This window comes from Guillardia theta, assembly GCF_000315625.1.
Source record: "Guillardia theta CCMP2712 unplaced genomic scaffold GUITHscaffold_196, whole genome shotgun sequence".
Classification (NCBI taxonomy): domain Eukaryota; class Cryptophyceae; order Pyrenomonadales; family Geminigeraceae; genus Guillardia; species Guillardia theta.
In genome coordinates, this window is record NW_005434480.1 from 22387 (window position 1) to 47284 (window position 24898).

The 24898-nt window shown below is 56.5% G+C and overlaps 4 protein-coding genes across 4 annotated transcripts; 3 read left to right on the top strand and 1 right to left on the bottom strand.

Annotated features, from left to right (window-relative positions):
- Window positions 1-1517: 1517 nt before the first annotated feature.
- Window positions 1518-2352, bottom strand: GUITHDRAFT_120753 (hypothetical protein; the record flags this gene model as incomplete). Its single annotated transcript, XM_005819981.1, has 3 exons — window positions 1518-1645; window positions 1696-2133; window positions 2184-2352. 3 exons carry the CDS (start codon window positions 2350-2352, stop codon window positions 1518-1520), a joined length of 735 nt encoding a protein of 244 aa, XP_005820038.1.
- Window positions 2353-3319: 967 nt separating this feature from the next.
- GUITHDRAFT_120754 (hypothetical protein) lies at window positions 3320-4999 on the top strand (the record flags this gene model as incomplete). The annotated part of the gene is made up of 9 exons (XM_005819982.1): window positions 3320-3355; window positions 3406-3449; window positions 3817-3886; window positions 3935-4003; window positions 4067-4123; window positions 4172-4232; window positions 4288-4682; window positions 4738-4821; window positions 4871-4999. The coding sequence occupies 9 exons, from the start codon at window positions 3320-3322 to the stop codon at window positions 4997-4999; spliced, it is 945 nt and encodes a 314-aa protein (XP_005820039.1).
- A 1937-nt stretch (window positions 5000-6936) lies between these two features.
- Window positions 6937-9833, top strand: GUITHDRAFT_120755 (hypothetical protein; the record flags this gene model as incomplete). The annotated part of the gene is made up of 12 exons (XM_005819983.1): window positions 6937-6963; window positions 7012-7155; window positions 7204-7273; window positions 7329-7723; window positions 7779-7862; window positions 7912-8025; window positions 8103-8197; window positions 8829-8895; window positions 8944-9087; window positions 9136-9205; window positions 9261-9655; window positions 9711-9833. The coding sequence occupies 12 exons, from the start codon at window positions 6937-6939 to the stop codon at window positions 9831-9833; spliced, it is 1728 nt and encodes a 575-aa protein (XP_005820040.1).
- A 1198-nt stretch (window positions 9834-11031) lies between these two features.
- On the top strand, window positions 11032-23257 carry GUITHDRAFT_120756 (hypothetical protein; the record flags this gene model as incomplete). The annotated part of the gene is made up of 3 exons (XM_005819984.1): window positions 11032-11058; window positions 11107-19123; window positions 19167-23257. The coding sequence occupies 3 exons, from the start codon at window positions 11032-11034 to the stop codon at window positions 23255-23257; spliced, it is 12135 nt and encodes a 4044-aa protein (XP_005820041.1).
- Between the last annotated feature and the right edge of the window lie 1641 nt (window positions 23258-24898).

A 24898-nucleotide genomic window follows, 5' to 3' on the forward strand; every position in this document is an offset into this window, starting at 1 on the left:
TCCTCTCCTCCCTCTCCTCTCCTCTCCTCTCCTCTCCTCTCCTCTCCTTCTCCTCTCCTCTCTCCTCTCCTCTCCTCTCCTCTCCTCTCCTCTCCTCTCCCTCCTCACATCTCTTTGTTGCCATATCCGTACCACCCTACCTAAAGCCACCCCCCTCACTGATACATCCTTCGCCGTACACCCCCCCCAATCACATAAAGTACCCCCACCCTTTCTATTGTTGTTGACTACCCCCTAGACATACAACCCCATCATTTCTTTACAACGCGCCACGCCCCTTTAAAACACCACCCCCCTTTATCCCCATTGTTTCACCCCTCCTTCTCCTTTTTACAATCGGTTCTTCCGAATTACACGCAACGGTCCTGTAAAGTAGGTGGGTAGTACCACCATTGTGCCAGAGTACCCCATGATTGCGCCTGCAATCGTGCATATCTACATAGGTAGGGTGTTCCAAAGATATGCCAGCCACCGGTGCTCTGTCCATATCATTTCTGAAAGTCACCCTCGGGCCCGGGAGTCGCCGGGCCCGCCGGATCAGGGCCCGGAGCCTCAGTGTCCCGACCCGGTGACAGACTCAGTGAGGCCCAGACTGAGCACCGCGTGACTGTCACTTGAGAAGTTCACGACGGTACTGTTGCGTGTTTGTTCAAGCGGAGCTCCAGACCGTACGGTCTACTGTGACTGGATGCCGTGCCATGATGCTGACCCGGCAGTGTCGGAGTGACGTGATGACAGTAAGCTGAAATGCTTAACTTGGCTGAAATGCTTAACTTGGTGTGTTGTGATGATTACGAGTGTGATTTTAGTTCATTCCTTGATCATCGGAACCGGTCTCAGGCCCGGAGCCTCTGATCAGTGTGACTCCAGGAGCACTGAGCACTCTCGCGACGCTGTTGACGGGTCAGAGAGTCGAAGGAACTACAAAGAGACTAAAGTCACAATGCGCCCACTCGTTGGCGACTGAGTTGGCCGAGACAGTACGGTACGGTCTGAGTAGCGGTAACGAGAGTCGCCACTCGGCTTCGCAGTTTGCCTTTCGGCCCAACTCTGACCGTTGAGCTGACGGTCCAGTCACAAGTTGGGCATCATCGTACTCCGCTGAGAAGCTGCTACGAGAGCACGGAGAACAAGTAGTTGTATCATCTATCATCTGATGCCTGTATCAATGATGCTGGGCCGGGAGTCGAGCCAGGTGGTGACCGTACGTGGAAGGAACGGAAGGGAAACGAGTACGAGACGCGAGTCAAGGGAGAGAAGAGAAAAGAGAGAAGGAGAGTCGATGGCTCCGGCGATGGCGGAGATCATGATGAGGCGTACACGATGCTGATCTCTCATCAGCCGGAGGTGCAACGAAGCCAATCAAGGAGGGAGGAATATTTGCTATCACCCAGCTGGCAAGGACCATCGATCCAGTGGGGTGTGGCTATAAAGGAAAAAGCATGCAACGAGCTGCAGAGCTGGTCTGAGAGGACAAGGCAGCAAGATCAGACGACAACTTCTTGAGAAAGGTGGAATCAGGCGATCGTATTGACAGCCATGCACGACTTCGCTACCTGCAACAAGGTACAGGAAGCCATGAAGACTGATGGCATGTAGACTGACGCCATGAAGACTGATGGCATGTAGACTGACGCCATGTAGACTGACGGCATGAAGACTGATGGCATGTAGACTGACGGCATGAAGACTGACGGTGCATGAAGACTGACGGCATGAAGACTGAAGCCATGTAGACTGACGCCATGAAGACTGACGGCATGTAGACTGACGGCATGAAGACTGATGGCATGTAGACTGACGCCATGAAGACTGACGGCATGAAGACTGATGGCATGTAGACTGACGGCATGAAGACTGACGGTGCATGAAGACTGACGGCATGAAGACTGATGGCATGTAGACTGACGGCATGAAGACCAAAGGCATGAAGACTGACGGTGCATGAAGACTGACGGCATGAAGACTGAAGCCATGTAGACTGACGCCATGAAGACTGACGGCATGAAGACTGATGGCATGTAGACTGACGGCATGAAGACTGACGGTGCATGAAGACTGACGGCATGAAGACTGAAGCCATGTAGACTGACGCCATGAAGACTGACGGCATGTAGACTGACGGCATGAAGACTGATGGCATGTAGACTGACGGCATGAAGACTGATGGCATGAAGACTGACGGTGCATGAAGACTGACGGCATGAAGACTGAAGCCATGTAGACTGACGCCATGAAGACTGACGCCATGAAGACTGACGGCATGTAGACTGACGGCATGTAGACTGAAGGCATGAAGACTGACGGCATGTAGACTGAGGGCATGATGGAGTCTCCCAAATACACTGACATGCGCTCCTTGCTAGCTACGACGAGATCAGGGACAAGATCGGAAAGACAGGAGGCATGGAGGCTGTAATGCCAGCCAGGAGATACAGGAGCGAGCATGCGAGGCGCTGATGAGCATTCAAGGGCCTTGCAGAGGCTCGGAGGCAGAGGGAATCGAAAAGGCCAGGCATGAGCGCTTGATACTGAGCTGGTACTCTACACTGTCCAAAGATCCAGGTGGACTTCGGAACGAGAACCTTGAACTAGTCTCGACGTCCTTCCGCACGGTTCACGACTCTCCCAGTCCCAGTCTTGCACAGACGTGATGAACTGACTGTCAGTCGCCGAACTCGGAACGCACTCGCCGGGCCCCGGGACACCCGGGCCGGGTAGAGGTACTCAGGCACGGTCACCGGCGCCCTGGATCCTTCCGCCCCCCAGTATGTGTCCCAAGCGATCAGTACGTGGACCGCCGACAATCAGGAGACTCAGTAGAGGAGGCTTGACCCTGCCACACTCTACGGTCGCGCAGGCCATACGGTGAGAAGAGAAAAGACAGATACCTTCACTTACCTTCGCCGTCCCAACAGAGGAGGCAACTGACGCAGTTATATGTTGAGACACAAGCCTGCCCTGATGAAACAAACGTGCGGCGGATCATGTTTCCGATCTGATGGTTGGTTGTTGCCCGTACGGTCATAGTAAAACCCTAACTCCTCTTAAACCTCGTCTTAATAGCATTGACTCCCCTTAATAGCAGACTCCTCTTAATAACATTAACAAACTCCTCTTACTATTAATAACACAGGCTAACTCCCCTTAATAAACCCTCTAAATAACATTAACCCCCCTTAATAACATTAACCCCCCCTTAATAACAATAACTCCCTTTAATCACCTCAGCTAATTCTCTACCGCTGTCTGGCTGGCACACCGGATATCATGGTCTTCACTGGCCCTACCCCATTCTCCGTTACGCTCTGTAACCGACATGTCATATCAAGCGCCGAAGCTCGGCTCGGCTGTGGTAAAAATGTCACGAGGGCTCCGCGAGTTGACTTTTGACCGTCATCTCAGTACCAGAAGCTTTACTCAACCGCAGCAAGATATCAATCTAAGACGTGGGTCATACTACGGGTCCTAGCTGACAACCTCCCGTAGGACTTTACGTTTGAAACTTTTCAAGTCTCCTCTCCTCGCGGCAGCTTGTCCCTGTCCCTCTCTTCCCCTGCCCCTGTCTCTCTCTCTGCCCCTCCTCCCTGTTCTACCCCTGCCTGCTCCCCGCACGCGTGTTCCTCGCTCCCTGCCTGCTCCCCGCACGCGTGTTCCTCGCTCCCTGCCTGCTCCCCGCACGCCCCTACAGACCCCACCTCACAGCCTATGCTTGCCCGACCTGTCAAGTCCCTCTAGTCCCCTCCCGTACTGCCCATGACTGTCCAAAGACAGAGAGTCGCAGCAGGCTCTGGCCGCTTTCTGACTGGGTCGCAGAGCTGACTCGACGTCTCGGCTAGCAGCTAGGGGACAGCATCCAATGACTTGTGCTCGCGACGACTCTCAGGTATGTCCTCCAGACCCCTCGCGTTGCATCCTCATGCGAGCATACCAGAGCCTCGCACGCTCACACGCTGCCTCCAAGCAGACAACTCTGCCTGGAGCTGACATCGGCGACTATCTGGTGAAGGCCATGATGACTGGCATGGCCGTGCAATGTCATGAATAGCTTACTAGCCATGTACAGAACATCGCTATGAGCTCGCTGGTGGAAAGCGTCTCGAGAGCGATCAGCCCGATCTTGGTAGCGTTACACGTCTCGACATGGCCTCAGCATGTGACGTCCTTGCAGACCAATGACGTCGACAAGCAGCAGCCGAGGAAGCATCCCGATCTCAGACTAGACATGTCAGGTCATCAGTGCTTGCAGCGTCCGAGCCCGACGAGTCTGACTCTACCTCTCCGCAGAAGCAAGCTCGCCCGAAGACACGCCCAGCCAACGCCATGCCGAAGCGCCTGTAAGACCCGACGCTCCCTTGTTGCCGAGCTTCACGGCCGGCGGGAGACGCAAGTCAGCTCTGCGATTGTCGACGCCTCCCTCTCCGCACAGCTCCAGCCTGCCGTCTCCGGTGGGGAAGAAATCGATCCGCTTCATGGACGACCAAGCCCCGCAAGCCCCGCAAGCTCCAAGGTCCCCCATATCGTCTGCGAGCTCAGCGTGTGCCGAGTCCCGTGCATCAGACCAGCGCATTGCGCGGTATGGGGCACCGCAGCCTTGTAAAGCAGACAAGAGCAGGAAGGCTAGGCAAGACCCTACGATCGCCGCCAGCTCCAGCGCCGTCGCTGGTCAACGTCGGGCTGAGGTGAGATGGGCTGGGAGCTCCGGGCCTGCGATGGCTTATCTTGCTGATCGAGCAGGCGGACGAGTGGTGGGCGAGGGTCAACTCGAGCGCGCAGCTGACACGAGAAGCCAAACAAGCAGTCCAGCTCCACGCTGACCAGGTGATGCAGCAGGCGACATCTTGCTTGCTGGCAAGTGACCGGCTTGTAGGCGCGGATGAGGTCTACGAAGAGTCGCTTGGCTGATCATCGATCGTCTCTGAGCATGCCAGACCGGCACCTGATGGAGATAGCGATGCAGAGTGGGAGGCGATATAGCGATACAGCATTCTTGCACTGATTGGTAGACAGGGGAGTAGTAAAGGGTGGAAAAGCTCGGTTTGTTAGCGCTAAGTTAGCAGAGATGACAGGGGTCGTTGTTAGCAAGAGTAGGCTGTTTTGTGTGGTTCTCTCAATTAAATCGAGCACGGATTGAACGAGACAATCTGCTTGCTAAGTTCAAATCTGTTACGCCTCGAAGCTTCACGGGTCGCAGACGTCTACAGCAAATGCTCAAGGCATCTCCGCAGGTTGACACACAAAGGTGAAGAGTAGAGACATGAAGTTTATTTGATAACACCAACACACTATCAATTCATTGCACACACAGCAAGGGAAAGGACAGACCACCTTAGCAGTTGTTGACGATCCTTTTATAGTCGAGGGGAACCACCAGGGGTGGTGAGGCTCCTCCCGCACGAGCGAGCATCCCTCGTGCGTCCGCTTAGATCTGCTGCCTGCTCCTCGAGGTTCATCCAATCGTACCGGTACAGCAGATACCTCCCGTAATTTGCACACTCTGTCGTCCAACAGGGGTCGACTTCAGAGCCCCAGTAGCCGTTAGAGCCCTTGCTGCCTTCATGGCTGTACGAGAAGACCGTAGCTTCTCTTCCTGCCAACTCCTGCTCAATACTATTCGTTCCTGCGGAGGCTTGAGCTGACCTTGGCAGAGCTCTGAAAAAAGCTCAATGCTCTTACGCTGTTGGAAGGTTGGATCATTCGAGATAATGTCAGATCTTCACTTCTGTCTACCAGAAAGATATTTTTTGTGCTCTTGCAGGTCAAAACATGTCCTCATTTCCAGCACCACCTTGTGCAAGTAACCACTCTGCGCTCATCGAATCTCTCCGCGCTTGTGTTAACAAACAAAGATATGATCTGGATCGTCTTCTCCCTCTAGGTTGATGACATGGCAAATCCGTCAAGCGATCTACCGGCTGTGCTCCATTCGAGCTTCTCTACGTGAGAAGCGTTAAGTTTCCTCTCCCGCCGACATATCCATCTGAAGAGACCCTGACGCAATCATGAAGATATGGATGTCTGGTGCACATGCAACAGGCGATGTCATTTGTCTCACTGCTGGATCAACAGAGCAACAGCTTAACTAGCGATGTCGCCCTCGTACCTTCAAGATTGAAGATCAGGTTTGGATTTGAACAGCTGACATTTCAATCCAAGATCAGACCCTTCAACACAGTCCAAGTCAAATTGAAATCTCTAGTCAGTTCACTTCGGATGATTCTGACTGACTTGAGCATTCTTCAGCAAAATCTTACAACAGATGGAACAGAGTTGTCGACCACCTTGTCTTGTAGGTCTCTCACAGCTATCATGGAGTGAGATCATGCCATGGGCCTCCTCTTGTACATCATTCCATCACTCGTGCAAATCGTACCTGTGACAGCTCGCTCTCTTCCTACCTCTCTCGCCTACTTACCCGCTACATCAGATCTCTCTCCCTGCTGACTTCGCTGCAGCGCAACTTCGTTACTACCGTTACAACTAGTATCCGGCTTTCTGCCCCCACCAGGCCCAGTTACTTCCGCTTTGGTATAGGCCTTCTTTAAAATGACCATCAAGTACCAGAAGATTTACTCAATGATCCACTGATATGTCGCCCCTTCCGCCTCTACCGGCCGATTCGGCCCCCGCGGTGTCATCAATCACGAGATGGCGGCTACTTTATTGCCAAGAGACGTCTTTTCGATCTTGATCACGTGGACCACCTTTCAATGACCATCTCGTACCAGAAGCTTCACTCAACCGAAACAAGATATCAATCCAGGGTCGTGTGAGGGAAGCTACTTTGGTCCTATGGCCCTACCCTACCAGGTTCTAGCTAGCACGAGACTGATATCTTTACCCCTTCCCCCTCCTCTCCAGTTTAACCCTAGAACGCGTGTTCCTCGCTCTGCCGCAGAACCCACGACACTGCTTGCCCCTCAGCCACAGCATCCAATGACTTGTGCTCGCGACGACTCTCAGGTATGTCCTACAGACCCCTCGCGTTGCATCCTCATGCGAGCATACCAGACCCTCGCACGCTCACACGCTGCCTCCAAGCAGACAACTCCGCCTGGAGCTGACATCGGCGACTATCTGGTGAAGGCCATGATGACTGGCATGGCCGTGAGCTCGCTGGTGGAAAGCGTCTCGAGAGCGATCAGCCCGATCTTGGTAGCGTTACACATCTCGACATGGCCTCAGCATGTGACGTCCTTGCAGACCAATGACGTCGACAAGCAGCAGCCGAGGAAGCATCCGGAGCATCTGACAATCAGACTAGACATGTCAGGTCATCAGTGCTTGCAGCGTCCGAGCCCGACGAGTCTGACTCTACCTCTCCGCAGAAGCAAGCTCGCCCGAAGACACGCCCAGCCAACGCCATGCCGAAGCGGCTGTAAGACCCGACGCTCCCTTGTTGCCGAGCTTCACGGCCGGCGGGAGACGCAAGTCAGCTCTGCGATTGTCGACGCCTCCCTCTCCGCACAGCTCCAGCCTGCCGTCTCCGGTGGGGAAGAAATCGATCCGCTTCATGGACGACCAAGCCCCGCAAGCCCCGCAAGCTCCAAGGTCCCCCATATCGTCTGCGAGCTCAGCGCGTGCCGAGTCCCGTGCATCAGACCAGCGCATTGCGCGGTATGGGGCACCGCAGCCTTGTAAAGCAGACAAGAGCAGGAAGGCTAGGCAAGACCCTACGATCGCCGCCAGCTCCAGCGCCGTCGCTGGTCAACGTCGGGCTGAGGTGAGATGGGCTGGGAGCTCCGGGCCTGCGATGGCTTATCTTGCTGATCGAGCAGGCGGACGAGTGGTGGGCAAGGGTCAACTCGAGCGCGCAGCTGACACGAGAAGCCAAACAAGCAGTCCAGCTCCACGCTGACCAGGTGATGCAGCAGGCGACATCTTGCTTGCTGGCAAGTGACCGGCTTGTAGGCGCGGATGAGGTCTACGAAGAGTCGCTTGGCTGATCATCGATCGTCTCTGAGCATGCCAGACCGGCACCTGATGGAGATAGCGATGCAGAGTGGGAGGCGATATAGCGATACAGTATTCTTGCACTGATTGGTAGACAGGGGAGTAGTAAAGGGTGTGAAAGCGCTGCAGTTTTGATTGTACATGTATAGAAGGGAATGTTCTTGCAAGAGTATAAAATGTACAAGTGTGTAAACGAGTGGATGAGTGAAAAACATTGGAAAAGAAAGCTCTTTTACTTGTATGGGTTTTCTCATCATAAGCTATACGCCGAAAATGTGTTTTGATGATGTCTGCTCAGGAAGAAGAACTGATGGCAAATGTGATATCTGAAAACCAACGATGAAACCAAGGAATGACTGAATGTCTTGATTTCAAGAATTTGAATGTTTCTTCTTCCTTACTACCTATGTATTTTGATTCTTAGAATTTGAATCATTGTTACCGCAACTTGATCACACTCCTTGACCTATTCTGTCCATGAGTGATTCATTAGCACGTGACTAATCACGAGCTCGTAACGTGACTGCAAAACAGCAAAAAGACTTCATTTCGAGCTGCTGACAGTCAATAATTACCATACAGAGCCGTTGCAGGATGTTTACTCAACTGCATATCAACATTCTTTTAGTCCATCCTTCCACCTTGTCCTACCTGCATGGCCCTACTTGTCCATTCTCCCTGCCCCTGCCCATGACTCCATGGCCCTGGCCCTGCCTGCTCCCCGCACGCGTGTTCCTTTCTCCCCTACAGACCCCACCACACCGCCTATGCTTGCCCGACCTGTCAAGTCCCTCTAGTCCCCTCCTGCACTGTCCATGACTGCCCAAAGAAAGAGAGTCGCAGCAGGCTTTGGGCGCTTTCTGACTGGGTCGCAGAGCTGACTCGACGTCTCGGCTAGCAAGGGGACAGCATCCAATGACTTGTGCTCGCGACGACTCTCAGGTATGTCCTACAGACCCCTCGCGTTGCATCCTCATGCGAGCATACCAGACCCTCGCACGCTCACACGCTGCCTCCAAGCAGACAACTCCGCCTGGAGCTGACATCGGCGACTATCTGGTGAAGGCCATGATGACTGGCATGGCCGTGAGCTCGCTGGTGGAAAGCGTCTCGAGAGCGATCAGCCCGATCTTGGTAGCGTTACACGTCTCGACATGGCCTCAGCATGTGACGTCCTTGCAGACCAATGACGTCGACAAGCAGCAGCCGAGGAAGCATCCGGAGCATCTGACAATCAGACTAGACATGTCAGGTCATCAGTGCTTGCAGCGTCCGAGCCCGACGAGTCTGACTCTACCTCTCCGCAGAAGCAAGCTCGCCCGAAGACACGCCCAGCCAACGCCATGCCGAAGCGCCTGTAAGACCCGACGCTCCCTTGTTGCCGAGCTTCACGGCCGGCGGGAGACGCAAGTCAGCTCTGCGATTGTCGACGCCTCCCTCTCCGCACAGCTCCAGCCTGCCGTCTCCGGTGGGGAAGAAATCGATCCGCTTCATGGACGACCAAGCCCCGCAAGCCCCGCAAGCTCCAAGGTCCCCCACATCGTCTGCGAGCTCAGCGCGTGCCGAGTCCCGTGCATCAGACCAGCGCATTGCGCGGTATGGGGCACCGCAGCCTTGTAAAGCAGACAAGAGCAGGAAGGCTAGGCAAGACCCTACGATCGCCGCCAGCTCCAGCGCCGTCGCTGGTCAACGTCGGGCTGAGGTGAGATGGGCTGGGAGCTCCGGGCCTGCGATGGCTTATCTTGCTGATCGAGCAGGCGGACGAGTGGTGGGCGAGGGTCAACTCGAGCGCGCAGCTGACACGAGAAGCCAAACAAGCAGTCCAGCTCCACGCTGACCAGGTGATGCAGCCAGGCGACATCTTGCTTGCTGGCAAGTGACCGGCTTGTAGGCGCGGATGAGGTCTACGAAGAGTCGCTTGGCTGATCATCGATCGTCTCTGAGCATGCCAGACCGGCACCTGATGGAGATAGCGATGCAGAGTGGGAGGCGATATAGCGATACAGCATTCTTGCACTGATTGGTAGACAGGGGAGTAGTAAAGGGTGTGAAAGCGCTGCAGTTCTGATTGTACATGTATAGAAGGGAATGTTCTTGCAAGAGTATAAAATGTACAAGTGTGTAACAGTCGGAGTGGATGAGGCTTTCGGATTAATGGTATTGCGTGATGTCTACTCAGGAAGAAGAACTGATGGCAAATGTGAACCAACGATGAAACCAAGGAATGACTAAATGTCTGGATTGGAAGAGAAGATTTGCGTGTTTGTGTGCAGGTCTCTTTCGATTAGCGTAGGAGAACAGTGGATATTCCCGTAGTCTTTATCATCTTGAAATTGATGTGCACAAGTGCAGTGGATATACCTCAAAAGCTGTATTGTTGCGTTACAAACATGTGATCGTGTTACAGACATTTCAAGTAGAGAAATCGATCAGACCATCTTGTGTTCACACAAACGCCCGCCGTTATCCACTTTACCATGGACCCTACTCATATGTATAGTACCCGTTCGAGTCATCAAAGAATTTGGGGTATCTCCACTTCCTTTCTTGACCCCTACCTACACATTCTATTCCCAAACTCTGGAGAGTCCGCAACAGACGCGAACCGCTCGAACGCAACGTTTCGGAGCTTGTGGAGTCCGTGCGCACATGTTGTAAAAGTACTTTTTAATCCTGGTCACGATGCATATCAAGAGATATCAAGAGCTCTTGATATGCCCGGAGATCCTGCGGGACTGAAGTTACTACGATGTTACTACCCGTAGATACACTGTAAAAGCCTTTTGGTACCGGAAGCCGGTACTGGAAAACCCTACCAATAGTGAAGGATGGTATCAAAGTGCAAGTAACAAAAATTGAATTATAAGTTGGATATCAGGCGGTCTGCGGTGCCACGAACTAGAGGAGGCAAGGGGGTAGTCCTACCCCTAGTCTGGTGGTAAACCCAAGGGTAAAAGGAGGGGTAGACAACTTACCTTCGTATTGTAAACTTCAACGGCACCCTGCCGGATACTTAGAGGGGTGGGTCTATCCTGCCTCCTTCCTCCCCTCCCGCGCATGCGCTGCGCTAGGGTCGCCATGCCCCCCGACATGTCTGGGCTGCAGGTGCTGCTGTCCTGCTCGCGACGAGCTCCCATGCTGACCTCTTCTCAGGCGATCTTGCTGCTCCTCCTCTCCATCAGCTGTCCTGCGCATGCTGCTGTCGTCTCGCAGTCTGGGATTAAGTACACAGTCGCTGAGACGGCTCAGCTTCAGATGGAAGGAGGCGCCTCGGATCTCAAAGCGACAGACCTCAAGATCTACTGGGGGTCGCTGGGAGCTTGGAGCGAAGGGAGTGACATTCTTGCATCGGATACCGTCATCGAAGTTTATCTCCCGCGCTTTTCAGGAGGATCGAACATCTTCGGCGCATACAGATCTGGCAGCGCAGAGACAAGCGTCATGTGGATGAAGCAAGGTCAAGTCGTCACCATATCTGAGAGCGTGTCCAAGCCATGGGCAGCAGGTCTCCCTGTGTCAAGCCAGTCTTCGCTCGAGGCTGGTCCGGGGGTGGGAGGATGCTTTGGCATCACCCAGGACCTTTCGTCGAATGCTTTCGATCTCAAGCAGCTCCAAGCAAACTCCTTCTCCATGTGTCATTGGGACTCACAGAAAGAGACGCTCCGTCTCCTCATGTCCTCATCCCAGCCCATCACAGGCGTGTACATCAGCAAGGTCTCCTTGTATCAGAACTATGACGTTCACGGCAAGCAGAACGGGCTGGGCCCTCTCCCGCCCATCGGAGGGATAGACGAGCACTGGTATCAGCTAGCGAATGTGGCCGTGTATCAGGCATCTGGATCTTCACGAGGCTGTGCGGTGAGGGCGATCAGTGACTTTCCGTCGACGCCTTGCACGAGCGATCTCTTGGTGTATCAAGTTCCCTTCGACCAGTATCGCTCAGTGAGGTTCGGTACGGACCTCCCTCCCATCCCTACAAGAAAAGGCGCAGGAGCCGTCGGCACCGTAGCTCCTCCAGCCTTCGTCTATGCGGCAGCGTCAGGCAACAACGATGGGCCCAATCAAGCTGTCTGCATCACCGTCACTCTGATCAGCTCGGCCACCCTCTACTCGGCTGGCGTCAATCCCACCACCATCACTCTCACCGGACTGACGGGAGCCTCTACCACCAGTCAGCCCGTGCGGCTCTTTCAGAACAAGTGTCAATGCCAAGGCTCAAGCCCGGTGCAGGACTTGATGCCTGCGAGGTTTCGAACGTCCACCACCGCCAACACCGTCGGCTCAGCAGACTTCAAGGCTGACGGGACCCTGACCTTTCAGCTCATACCCGGGCATTACATCCAAGCTGGAGAGGTGCTGACCTTCTCCTTCAGTCTTGTGACGGGTGCCAACCCTCAGTCGTCTCGAGACCTCAAAGTGTCAATGTCCGGCCAGGCGTGTCTGACCAATGACTTCTGTACGTTACCCAAGTCAGTAGCGATCACGGTTGCGCCGACCTCGTTTGACTCGTCGTCGAGGATCTTGGAGGTGGTGGGCAAGAAGCTGAGGGTGTCGATGTTTCAAAGCTCAAGCGACCCTGGCTCACTGACCAACCTCTTTGTGACGCTCCGGCCCAACTTCAACGTCGAGGTAGGGTCGGTCATCAGCATTCAGGGCCTCTGTGGCTCGCAGAGCAACTCAGCCTATGTCCCTCTAGTCAGCAACAGGCTCAACGGCGGGACGCCGCTGACCGACACATGTACTGGAAACCCGACCGAGGTCGACCTTGCCGACTACTGGCCAGGCTCAAGGCTGGACTGGAGTGGCGGGGGACCTCTCAAGATCACTGTGGCGAGCAGCTTGAGTCTCGTTGCTCGCGGTACTTACGCTCTGTCATGGACTTGGCGGAACCTGGACTTGGCTCACCCGGCGTGCTCGATGACTGTCAGTATGCAGAAAGGAGGAGACGTGGTGAGCGCGGAGGCTGTAGAGAACATCGGCAACACAGTCGGCACGGTGCTGAGTCCTGGGTTTATCAAGTACAAGATCGGACAATCGACTACCCGTCCTGACGTTGCCAACTACATCTGCGTGACGCTGAGAAGCAACTTTCGTGTCTCCACACTCTCCAACACCCAAGGTCAGAACAACCTGGCCCAGATTACTATCTCAGGCCTACAGGGATCTCAAACGACAACAGCGCTGTTCGTCAAGGCTTGTCCGTCATACGACTGGAGCCTGATGCAGCTACAGCCCGAGTCTGATCCGCCAACAGCTCACTTCATCGACCAGATTACGGGAGGTACACTCCATCATACGACAAGCTGGTCGTCTGGATCAGCCGTCCTGACCGTCAACCAGGACGACGTTGCAAGTCAGATGTACTACTCGATCCCTCAGCAGCAGGACATTGTGTTTGCTCTCAGGCTCAAGAACCCCAAGGTCTCCAACCCTTGTCAATCAGTGACCATGAGCTTCTCTGGTGTTGGCCCTGGCAACCGCTTGGTCACGCAGACGGTCAACATGGTGCAGAACCGTGTCGATAGAGCCCTCGAGGACGGTGAGACAGACGGAGACGTGTGCGTGCTCAAGACGTACGATTACAGCTTCCTGACTCGAGTCATCGCCCAGTCAACCTCGGTCGTACAGGAGAAGAACGTCATTACCGTCACCTTGAGGTCTAACATGGACCTGTTGAGCTCCGTCTACAGTCCTCAGATCACCATCTCTGGTCTCACAGGAGCAGACACAGCCGTGACGTCCTTGTCTGCTGCTGCCATCACAGACCAGTACTTCCCCAACATCCAGAAGTCGAGCTGGGATAAAGCACGAGGAGTGCTTGTAGTCACTCTTGCTCCAGGAGCTTGCCAGCTGCCTGTCAAGGGTCGACCGTCTAATTGCATGCATGCTGGCTGGACGTATGCATGGAGTTACACCTTGACGAATGGCGTGACGGAGCAGGCCAGCCCTTCTGTCTCCGTGTCATGTCAGTTTGCTGAGAACAAGCTGTCGAGCCCACAGCTCATGGCTTCGCCGATGCGCAAAGACTTGCACGCTCTCTACTTGACGAGGCAGCTGCTCAACAAGTATGACATCGGGCAGTTGAGTCCGGCTCCTGGAGCTGTCAACCCTGTTTGCATTACCTTGAGACCCAGCAAGTCTATCAATGCGCCGACGACCTTCACTCTGACGGGCTTGGACATGTTCTCTTCCGGTACCAAAGTAGCCTTGTACGATGAGTATGGGGTATCGCCTCTTACCAGCGGGCTGTTCCAGACAGTTGGGGCTAGCCCGCAAGACAACTACGCGACGTATGACAAGTCAACGATACAGTTTCAGCTGGGCCCGTCACAGTCGCTGCAGCAGAACTCCAAGTACAAGTTTTGTTTCCAGCTCACCAACGTCAAGACAGGACAAGCGACCTGCCCTCAGGTCTCGCTGACAGTAGATTCACCGTCTGCACCTGCCGTGTACCGAGGAGCTCAGTCGTATCTCTGCAACAATGATGTGACCAGGAAGGTAGCCGGCTACACGTCTGAGCCGTCAGGGTGTGCGGGCTACATCTCAGATCGCAAGTTCATATCGTCCAACATCAGGTCGGGATCGAATGTGACAGGCAGCACAGTCTGGTTGACGATGGAGCTACAGCCTAACTATCCTCTCGCCTCGGGTCAGACTATCACAGTCGGATCGTTCATCAGCATGAAGAACGCTGGATCATCGGACATACCATGTACGATAGCCAGGAACGGGCAGGTTGTCAATGCCGCTACCAACAAGCATCGCGCCAAGGGCATAGCGCCTCCGGCTGTGTTCAACAGCGTATGCAAGTACCTCGACAACACGATACAGATCTCGTACACCGGGGCGTCAACGCAGTACTCATCTTCCGTCTACGACCCGTTCTACAACGTCAATGCTCGCCGATCCAAGGGCCTGTACAAGGTGGAGGTCACAGCGGGAGGGTCGGGGTATCAGTCTGCTAGTGTGATCATATGCGACGTTACTCCTGGAGCTGAGTTCTGGACGAAGCCGACATGCACAGCTGCTGGGGTAGTGTTTGCTGCCGGCAGCTCTGCCTCAGCAGCCGCGACCGTGATCTCCGGCACCGTCACGTCCATCAGCCTGACAGCGCCTGGCTCAGGCTACACGATACGTCCGCAAGTCTTGATCGTCGACTCGTCGGGCTCCGGGAGCGGCGCGCAAGCAGAAGCGTTCATCTACGATCACTCCATCTACACAGTCCAGCTGCAGCTGGTCAACCAGGGCACTGCCGCCAGCGCTCAAGCTCTGACGGTCACATCCGGCTTATCATTTGTGTCTGCGACGCTAGACAGTGGTTACGAGGTCCGAGCAAAGTCCAGCATGCAGCTCCAGGAGCAGCCCAGCAGAGATGTCGTGTTCACGGTCACTCCCGAGCATAACCTCTACGAAGGCGACATGCTCCTCGTCAACCTGCCTGCCTACGACGTTGTCACGGGTCCCATCTTCGGCGTGACGTCGTCGCCCAACCCGGCCTTCACCACCTTCACCACGCAGCTGGAGTGGGAGCTCAACTACTACCAGGAAGATCGCGCTCGAGCATACATCAGCAACGGCTGGGTGGCGGACGGGAACAGGCATCGGTCAGGAGACGGAGACGTGGACGGCTTGTTTGTGCTGTCGCGGGATGACGATGGCTACAACAAGAACAAGGACTTGTGCTGGAGCCGCGTGTCCTGCCCGTGGGGCCTTCCGGACAGCGACATCACCTTCGGGGGTCCATCGAAGACGCTGGTGCTGACCAAGGTGACCAACGGAGCCTCGACGACTCTAGGGTACACGCAGGACATCTGCTACAGGAACACCAGCGTCAACCTCCTTCAACCGTCGGACTATGTCGGCATGCAGCTCAAGTGCCGCAACAATCAGCACACGGTGACAGCCGGCGGTCAGGTCACAAGCGTGCGAGTGCGGCACGGGGGCCTTGTGGTCATCAGCGGGAGATACTCGGAGAGCTCGGGAGTATCAGGAGCCGCGCCGACGTTTGTGGCATCTGGCGCGACCGATCAGGCAACGGGGACGCTGCTGTACCAGGTGGTGGGAGTCCAGTACGTGTCAGGCAGCTCGTTGGCAACTGGTGACACGATCGTCTTCGATTCTACCTACCAAGTCCTGCCGGCGAATGCTACCATCTCTTCTCTCTACAGCACCAGCCCAGCTGTGCATGTTACTGCCCCCGGGCTGTACTCCGGATATCCTTATGCGACCGTGACCGGGAAGAACACCCAGCTACGAGTGCTTGTCTCTGTGGCGAGTGCCAGCCTGACGTCTCAAGGCAGCGGATACACGTCCATCCCCACCATCACCACCTCGCTCAAGCCAAGTGTCGGCCTGCCCTCGACAGTCCAGCAGCTTGAGCTGCCAGTGTTTGACGTCTCCTTGACCAACGTGACGAGCACCGTTGTCACCCAGTCTATCCTCGACTACAACCCAGCTAGACAATGCTTCGTAGTGGCGGAAGAGTTTCCGACTTCCTTCTTGAGCGACTGTCAGGTCGTGCCCAAGGAGCAGGTCGGTCGGTACACCGGCATGACAGCGATGATCGGGTCCAGCGAGTACGTCATCAAGCAGGGAGCAGGCGGCGTCTACTGGGTGGCAGACCTCAAGGGCAACAAGCCTAGAAGCATCGACCTGGCCAACAAGCCCTACACCATCTACACGCAGCTGCAGCTGCAGGTGGCGAAGGGCAAGTGGATCCGACAGGGCGAGAGCGTCAGCATCAGCATCCCCGGCTACCGGTTCAAGTCGGTCCCCAGCGACCCCAACGCGTTCGTCACTCCCTCTACGGACGACGCCTCCAAGACCATCCGAGAGAGGACGAGGTTTCAGTTCGCGACGCCCGTCAGCTTTCGCAACGTCGGGCTAGCGGGCTCTGCTGCTTCGCGGATGCTTGTGCTCGGCGGTGCCATGTCGTCAGGCGACACCTGCACCATCCAGGGAAGCGACATCGAGAGACCCCAGGCGCCCGACGGGGTGACGGTCAACCATGCTGAGACCATGACAAGCGTCGGAGGGAGCGGGCCTGTGTTTGCTCCTCCTTCTACTTGGGGCTCGGGCTATCTGCGACCCGGGAGGTTCTACGGCACCTGCACCTCTGGCAGGCGCCTGTCGGGCGTGTTCATGCTCGAGGGGCAGAGGTCAGGCATCGAGCTGATCGAGATCGTGACTCCAGGAACAAGCTGCAGCGCCAACGTCCAGGTCACCATCTCCAGTCCCGACAAGGACGGGGTGGCTGATGGGCTGACCAACACCCCGGTCTGTCCGTCCGACAGCTCTCTATGCTCTCAGGCTACGGCAGTCGCGACTGTCAGCGGAGGGTCCATCACCAGCATCGCCCTCACCAGCGCGGGCAGAGGGTACTTCTTCCCGCCTACCGTGACGCTTACGAACCCCAGCTCCAACACGCCTTGTGACGCCTTTGCGATAGCGCACTTGTCTCACAACTTCACCTCTCGTCTGCGGGTGACAGCAGACTCCAACCTGATGATGTACCACCCCCAGCGAGATCACTTCGACTCCCTCACTGGCCTGCACTCGACCGTCTTCCCCGCGGTCGCTCTGTACAAGCGATATGATGCGAGGAAGTCCAACGCTGAGGTCGGAACAGGATACGTGGCTGCCATAGTCGTGACGTCTCTACCGCCGTCGTCTTGCACAGGACCCATCACCATCGAGCCTCCGCCCTCAGGCAGGACCGCGAGGGCTCAAACAGCAGCCAACGGCGGCGTCACCTCGATCGAGGTCATCGACGGAGGGTCCGGGTACGAGTATCCGCCAGCTGTGACCCTGCCGTGCACAGACGGCAGCGCCCGGGCGATCCTAGGCTTCGTGACCTCAGACGTTCACATGGCCGGCCCGAGAGCCTCTTCGTACACTGGCATGCAGTCGGCGCTGCTGACGTCATCGTCCAAGGCTCCCGCCTTCCGCTCTACCATGGACTCGCCGGTGGTGGTCGGCTTCAACAAGGCTTGCAGCACTGCAGTCACGCAGACGATGCTGAGGGCAGGCAGCTCGTGGAACAGCTCTCGAGTCACAGCTGTGACGGTCCCGCAGCAGGGGGTGTCGGGGTTTGCGTTCGGGTTCACAAGCGTGAAGATAAGCCCGTCAGCTATCAACGCCAACGGTCTGGTCGACGCTCATGCCGACGCCGTGGCGGTCCCCACCTGGTCCTTTCCTGTCTCGGGGTCGAGGCTGGTCAACGGGGAGCTTGGCGTAGTGCACTACAACGGGCCTACGACCGTGACTAATCTCTTCAGCTGCGACGGGTCGGTGCTGGTGTTCAGCTCTCCGCAGCGGCCAGGAGGGCAGGCGCTCAAGATCAAAGTCTCCCAAGCTGCGGGCGCGAGCCTTCCGAGCTACGAGATCGTACAGCAGGGTCAAGGGTACGCCAATATCCCCATCGTTGTCGACATGGAGTTTAGCGTCAGAGGGGCGGTCAAGAGCTACCGACAAGACTTTGCGGACCTGAGCAGCAGCCAGCAGACGCTCTGCAAGCCTTCCTTCTTCTCGCTCAACACGGCGTACCAGGGCACCAACGTCTACTCGGGCTTCGTCATAGCCTCAGGCACTGTGGCACAGCAGACAGGCCTGACTCTCGACGGAGCTCTCATCACCCACGAGGGATACGGATACCAGAGCTCGGGCTCCGGACCCATCGCGACCTTCAGCTGCAGCGGATGCTCCAGCAGCGCCTGTGCTGACAAGAGCGCCAACTCCATCGCCAACCAGGTGTGCACTGCCTCAGAGCTTCAGGTGGAGGCGACGGTGAGCGGAGAGTGCTCGGGCTCGTGCGAGCAGTCGGTAGCGACCAGCGCCTTCTACTCGCCCAGCAACCGCGACGGGCTGCAAGTCTGCTCGCCGGCGGACGGAGCGGCAGGAGACTACAGGACGCGCAAGACGCTGCAGATGCGCGTGTCGAGCGGGCCGTCGGCGTACTCCTCCAGCAACGTCTACACGGCAAGACGCAGCCAGGGCTTCCAAGGCCCGCGAGGCTCCTTGATCTTCAAGATCGCAGCCAACGAGGCGTTCGCGTCCGCCTCGCTCTGTCAGCCCCCGCGCGTCCTCGTGGAGCATCAACGTCGTCGCTCTGCCCGGGTCGCTGCCGGCATGCCCAGCTCCCACTCTTGGCGCTTACCCGAGAAGTGGGATGGTCGCGTCTCGGGTCGAGCTCGTGAGGAACGTCTCGCTGCCAGAGCTCAACCAGGGGGCCGCAAACGTCCAGCCGACTTGCAGCAGCGGGTCGTTTGTTGTCAAGTCTCTCTGCCCGGGCTCCAAACTCTGCACAAGCGCCTACTCGCAAGCGGAGCTCAACCCGCTGCCTTCCTGCTCAGGCTCCTCGCAGTGCAGCGCATGTGCTACGTTCCCTTGCCCCGCCCGCACCTGCGCGGCCGACAACTGTCCCTCCTACCTGTCGACAGTCCTTGATGCCTCGCTGTCGAGTGTGGTCGCTGATGAGGCGCTGGCAGCCATCGGGTGGGATGCTCGGACCCACCAGCCAGTCCTGCTCAACGCGGGCTTCGGCTTCTCTCCCAGCACGCCTAACCCGCTGAGGCTCGAGTTTCCTTCGGACGCAGGACAAGCGTATCCGTGCGCGGAGATTCTACTCTACTTCACCGACGGCCCCAGCTCAGACGCCCTTCAGCCGGGCCCTCTCTACTGGCCGGGCGACTTGTCCTTCGATCAGAGCTCTGTCCGCAACCTGGCGGGCCAGGTGACCGGCGTGGACTATCTGCTCAGACCCGGCTTCATCAACGCAGTCTACGGCTCGTTCAGCAACTTCCCTGTCACGACTCTTGTGGCTCTCAGAGACCAGGCGGCTCGTCGGCTCCTGCAGACCTCCAGGTCGGCTGTGCTGGAGGTGCAGTCAGTGTCGGGCTTCAAGGTGGGCGACTACGTGCGGCTTGTGGATGAAGTCCTTCTCGTGGACGCGATCAGCGTCCAGCAGAGCACTCTCACGGTCACTCGAGGCGCGCTCAACACCAGCATGGCCTTGACCTTCGCCGCAGGCACCGTTGTCAGGACCTTCAACCCGGGCTCCGTGCTGCTCAAGAGCGTCGCAAGGGACGCGACCAGCATTGACGTGTCAAACGCCGCCAAGTTCACGTCGGGCAGATACATCCAGATAGAGAAGGAGGTCATGTACGTCACTGCCGTAGGAGCCTCGTCGCTGACTGTGCTTCGAGGACAAGAGGGGACGATCGCAGCCAGTCATGCCGCATTCAAGGCGGTGGGGTACGTGCGACTGTCTCAGAAGTATCCCATCGTGCTGCAGGAAGCCGTGACGGCGGATCAAACCTCGTTGACTGTATCGGACGCGAGCCTGTTGTTTGCGGGGGCCTTCATCCAGGTGCTGGGCGAGATCATGACAGTGACTTCGATATCCGGCGACAAACTTACCGTCCAGCGAGCCCAGGTAGGAACATCGGCGTCATCGCACCCGACGGGAGTGCTGGTGAAGCTGACCACTGGGGCGAGCCTGGGGCGGTCAATCTACAGGTCAAACATGGTTCTGCTGGCTACGATCAGCTTTAGCGACACTGTACTACGTTTGAAGGACCCAGTGAAGGACACGCAGTCGTCAGGCTTTCAGCCAGGCGACTACCTGCTGGTATATAATTATTATGATTTGTTTGATGAGGCGATGTTGGTATTGAGCGCTGAGACGGCTACTGTATCGGGGTATCTCTACCAGAACCTGACGGTCCAAAGAGCTCAGTTTGGATCAAATCCTGACAAAGCTGATTTGTTGGAAGGGATCTCAGTGAACTATCTATTCAGCCCACGAGTCCTGGAGCAGGAAATCGATAAGACGGCAACCAACGCGAACTTCTCAAACACTTACGGACTGCAAGCCGGAGATCTGCTGTGGGCGTTTCCAGGGTGGGATAATGATGTGTACTTCGAGGTGATGGAGTATCAGTCGGACGGCAGTGTGCGTCGAGAAATGATCCCTGACTTTCAGGGTTACCCACAGGCTACCAGCGTGTCATCAGGAGCACTGGTGCAGACCATTGCAAAGCCTGCTTATCTTAACACTCGGTACAGAACAAATTACAAATCTTGTGCAAGCCCACCATGTGAGGTGCCCTTATCAAGGGTATCAGACTTGGTAGTTGGAGACATCGTGAGCAACGGCTATACTCTTACTCTGGAAGTCAAAGCTATCAACACTAAAGACAGCACAATCACTGTGACGAATGTTTTCGCACCAACCGAAGTTGTGAAACTGTCAAATACAGAGAGTACATTTTCGAAGGTTGAGGGTTTGAGGCTCCTCAACTCAACCTTTAAGGTGACAGATTATCAGGCTACCTACAGCATCTCCTTGACCACTCAAGTGTCCGACTTCTACTCCCCGGGTGACTTCGTGTGGATCTGCCAGGCTGATGGCAAAAATGGTTTGTTCCGAGTCGAAGCTGTCGCAGACTACTCCATGGACGTTACTCCATTCACCAAAACTCAGGGGCCTTCATTCGAAAAAGACAAGGCAGTCCTGTACAAGTACGAGAGATTCGACGTTCTTCACGGTGATGCGCTATACCCCGGCGACAGCGTCATGTTCTCGGCGGATGCTTATGGGGGGACAGCGCAAGTCATCTCGTCCTCTGAGAACGAAGTCCGCCTCAAGTTCACGGCAGGAGAATACGATAAAAAGGAATTTTTTCGTAACGTACATTGGGCCCATCAGCTGCTCCCTGTCTCCAAAAAGAGCTTCGCCAGGTCCAAGCTCGCTCTAGACATCAACTCGACCGTATCCCGCATCATCCTCTTCGACGCCTCCGGGTTCCTAGCCGGCGACAGCATCGTCGTCGACGACGAGATCATGACCATAGACAACCTCAACGGCAACCTCCTCCAAGTCTCTCGAGCTCAAGCAGGCACTGCTGCTGCCCCTCACAAGCTCGCAGCATCAGTCGCATGGACCGCTCCCGTCGCCAAGACGTCCTCGCCAGTCTCTGCCGTGACTCCTCTGACCCGGCGCGACCAGCACCTGAGGTATATCGCACAGCAGGGCTCCATCACCCTTCCCAGCTCGATCCTGCAAGCCTCCAGCAGCTACCAAGACGTCTGGGCACAGCTCGACGAGGAGATCATCATGATCCGGCAGCCCGCCTCAGGCACCGTCCCCGCGGATGATCGCGGGCTGAGAGGAACGTCGGCGGCTGCCCACGTGACCAACACGCCCTACAACATCCCCAGCGCGGTCTTCTCCTGGCAGCTCAACGTCAGGTCAAGTCTGCTGGGCTCGTCGGGCTTCTCAGCTCTGCCTGTGTACAGCATGAACGCGGCTGGAGTGATCGCAATGTCAGGAGTCCACGTGCTGTCGGGAGGAGCCGGAGTGACAAGCAGGCCATCCTTCCAGCTGAGCCTCAACAGGCTCATTGACGGCGACGCCCAAGGACAGGCGGTCGGAGGAGCGACTTACTCCTACCGCCCTCTCGTCCAGCAGACTTACCTCGGGGTCGACCTGACGGACAAGTTCACCAAGAGACTCATCAGGCCGACTGTGACCTACCCCGTGACGTACCAGCCTTGGAGGTTCCCAGCAGACCCTCTCTACTTCCAGGACAGGATGGACGGGTATGATCCGAGCTCAGACAGCTCCCTGCTGTCTCCCATCAACGGCTCCAACGCCATCAACGCCAGCTCTCCGATCCCTCACGAGCCAGGCTCGCCCGTGTTCGTGCTGGACTCCTTCGGTCAGATGCTCGGCGATCAGGCTGTACCCCAGCAGAGCCTGTCGGTGTCAGACGGCGGCGCGTACTCCTACTCCATCACCAGCCGACCGTCCGTGCTGGACTCTACCTGGAGCAGCCCGGCCCTGCTCATCGTGTCGACGTCGTCGGCTACTAAAGCCGACATGTACCTCAACGACACCATTGCGGGCTCCTACTCCAACGGTCAGAAGACCGCTCTGCTGTCTGCCAGCAGCAGGATGTTCGCATGGAAGACAGACCCGCGCAAGCTTGCTGTGCTCGTCGGGGCCTCGTCAGCAGCGTCCGCGCCGGCGAGCGCGAGCTCGTCGACGACTCCAGCAGGAGGTCAGAGCATCGGAGCCATCATCGGAGGCGTCATCGGGGGCGTTGTCGGAGCAGCTCTGCTCGGCCTGCTCGCCTACAAGCTCCTTGTGCCCAAGGCTGTCGGCAAGGCGGTAGACGAGGAGATGGTGCCTGTCTACCTGCCTCAAGCCTATCCTGCCCTTGACGTGCAGTACGCCGCTGCAGCCCCGATGCCTGTTGGTACTCCAGCGTACGGCCAGCAGCCCATGGCATACGGAATGTGAGAAGCGCGGCTGCTTGATGATCCGGCAGGCAGCGGCTGATGCTGCTGTCTGCCTCGTAGAGCTCGATACGAGCGATTCCTTCTATCGGATGAGAATAAAGTCAATGTGAAGTTGAATAGCTTGAGGCCTTGTAGTTCTAAGACGAAAGGAGGGAGAGAGACAGTGAAGAGAGGAGGTAGAGCAGGGCAGGTACGCGAAACTGATGCAGGGAGGAAAGTATTGAAGGTAGACTGATGTCACTAGATAACTGTTGATGAACAGAAGCTCAATGGCAAAGAGAGACTGAAAATGACGACTGTCATTGCCCGAAAGACGATCGATAAAGGGGAGGTTTGCTGTGGCAAGCTTCAGCCCCCTGCTCAATGCTCGTCGAGCCTCACCGCAACCTCTTTCCCCTAGCAGCACGAACAGGCTCATTCCCTTCCCCGCCATCCCAGCGTCCCCTGCAGCTCCACCACGAAGGGGGGGAGTCCACAAGGGGTCCTCATCTCAGTCTTAGATACTCGCTGGCTGTCTACTAGGCACCAGCTGGGGCTATCCTCGAGTGCTACCCCCTGACCATGACCCCTCCGAGTTGCGCTCGCTCCTCAATGGCTCTCATATCATCTTGCGATTGCATCAGGAGCAGGAAGCTTCAAGTCTGACTTCCCTCGCTAGAATCGAGCTCGCCTCCATGAGACCATGTGCTGCCTCACTCGGTGGCCTAGTTCCTCTCTGAGGCGAGCTGCTCTCCCTATATTCCCCGTTTTTTTGGTGAATTACAGATGAATCAGTCGAGATGAGCGTGCTGGGAGTGGGTGGGGGTGATCAACGTCGTTAGAAGGGCATTCAAGGGAGGGATATGATATCAGAGTTGTACACATAGAGCTATGGGATCTAAGTAGGGTTCGAGGTAGGTTTAGAGTACTAGTATCTGTAGCGATGCTACTGTATGTCGTTCTTGACAGTCACGAGAGGTTCTCATGCAGGAGTGGCAGCAGTCATCATGCGATCCTACCCGCCTGTTCCCACGTATGTCATGTCATCGTACCCGCCTGTTCCCACGGATGTCATGTCATCCTACCCGCCTGTTCCCACGGATGTCATCGGGTCTATCGGAGCAACTCACACCCGCCTGAACTCGATCAGCAACTCAGGGTAAGTCTGCCGCCGGTCGTACACGATGAACTCCCTGTGCTTGTCCAGATAGGCCTGCAGGTGAGTGTCTTGCGTTACTAGGCTCCGATCTCTGAGTCATGCAGACGGTCGCTGCCCGGCATGGCTGGTGGTCGTCGAGCTCTCCTCATGGTTTGCAGGGCCTCGTACGGCGTTCCTAGCGCCACCCGCACAAGCAGCATGCGGCAGATCCCGTGGCTGTCGGGCGTGCAGTACTCGTCGCTCTTGCTGGAGTTCTCCGCCAGGTAGACCCCAGCTCCGAACAAGCCTCCCAGACCCGCTCGTCGAGCCCGGACTTCAAGATAGCTTCCGCCATGTCGTGCTTGGTCCCGTGGAACAGAAACGTCTCGTTGCTCGTCTTGTCCAGTAGTCGCTCTAGAGCATACGCCGACCACAGCCCCGCATGCTCTACACGGAAGACTCGCTCCACCTCGTATCCTTTATACTTGAGGCCCTTGTTGTCTCTTCCTTGCCCGAGGTACTGCG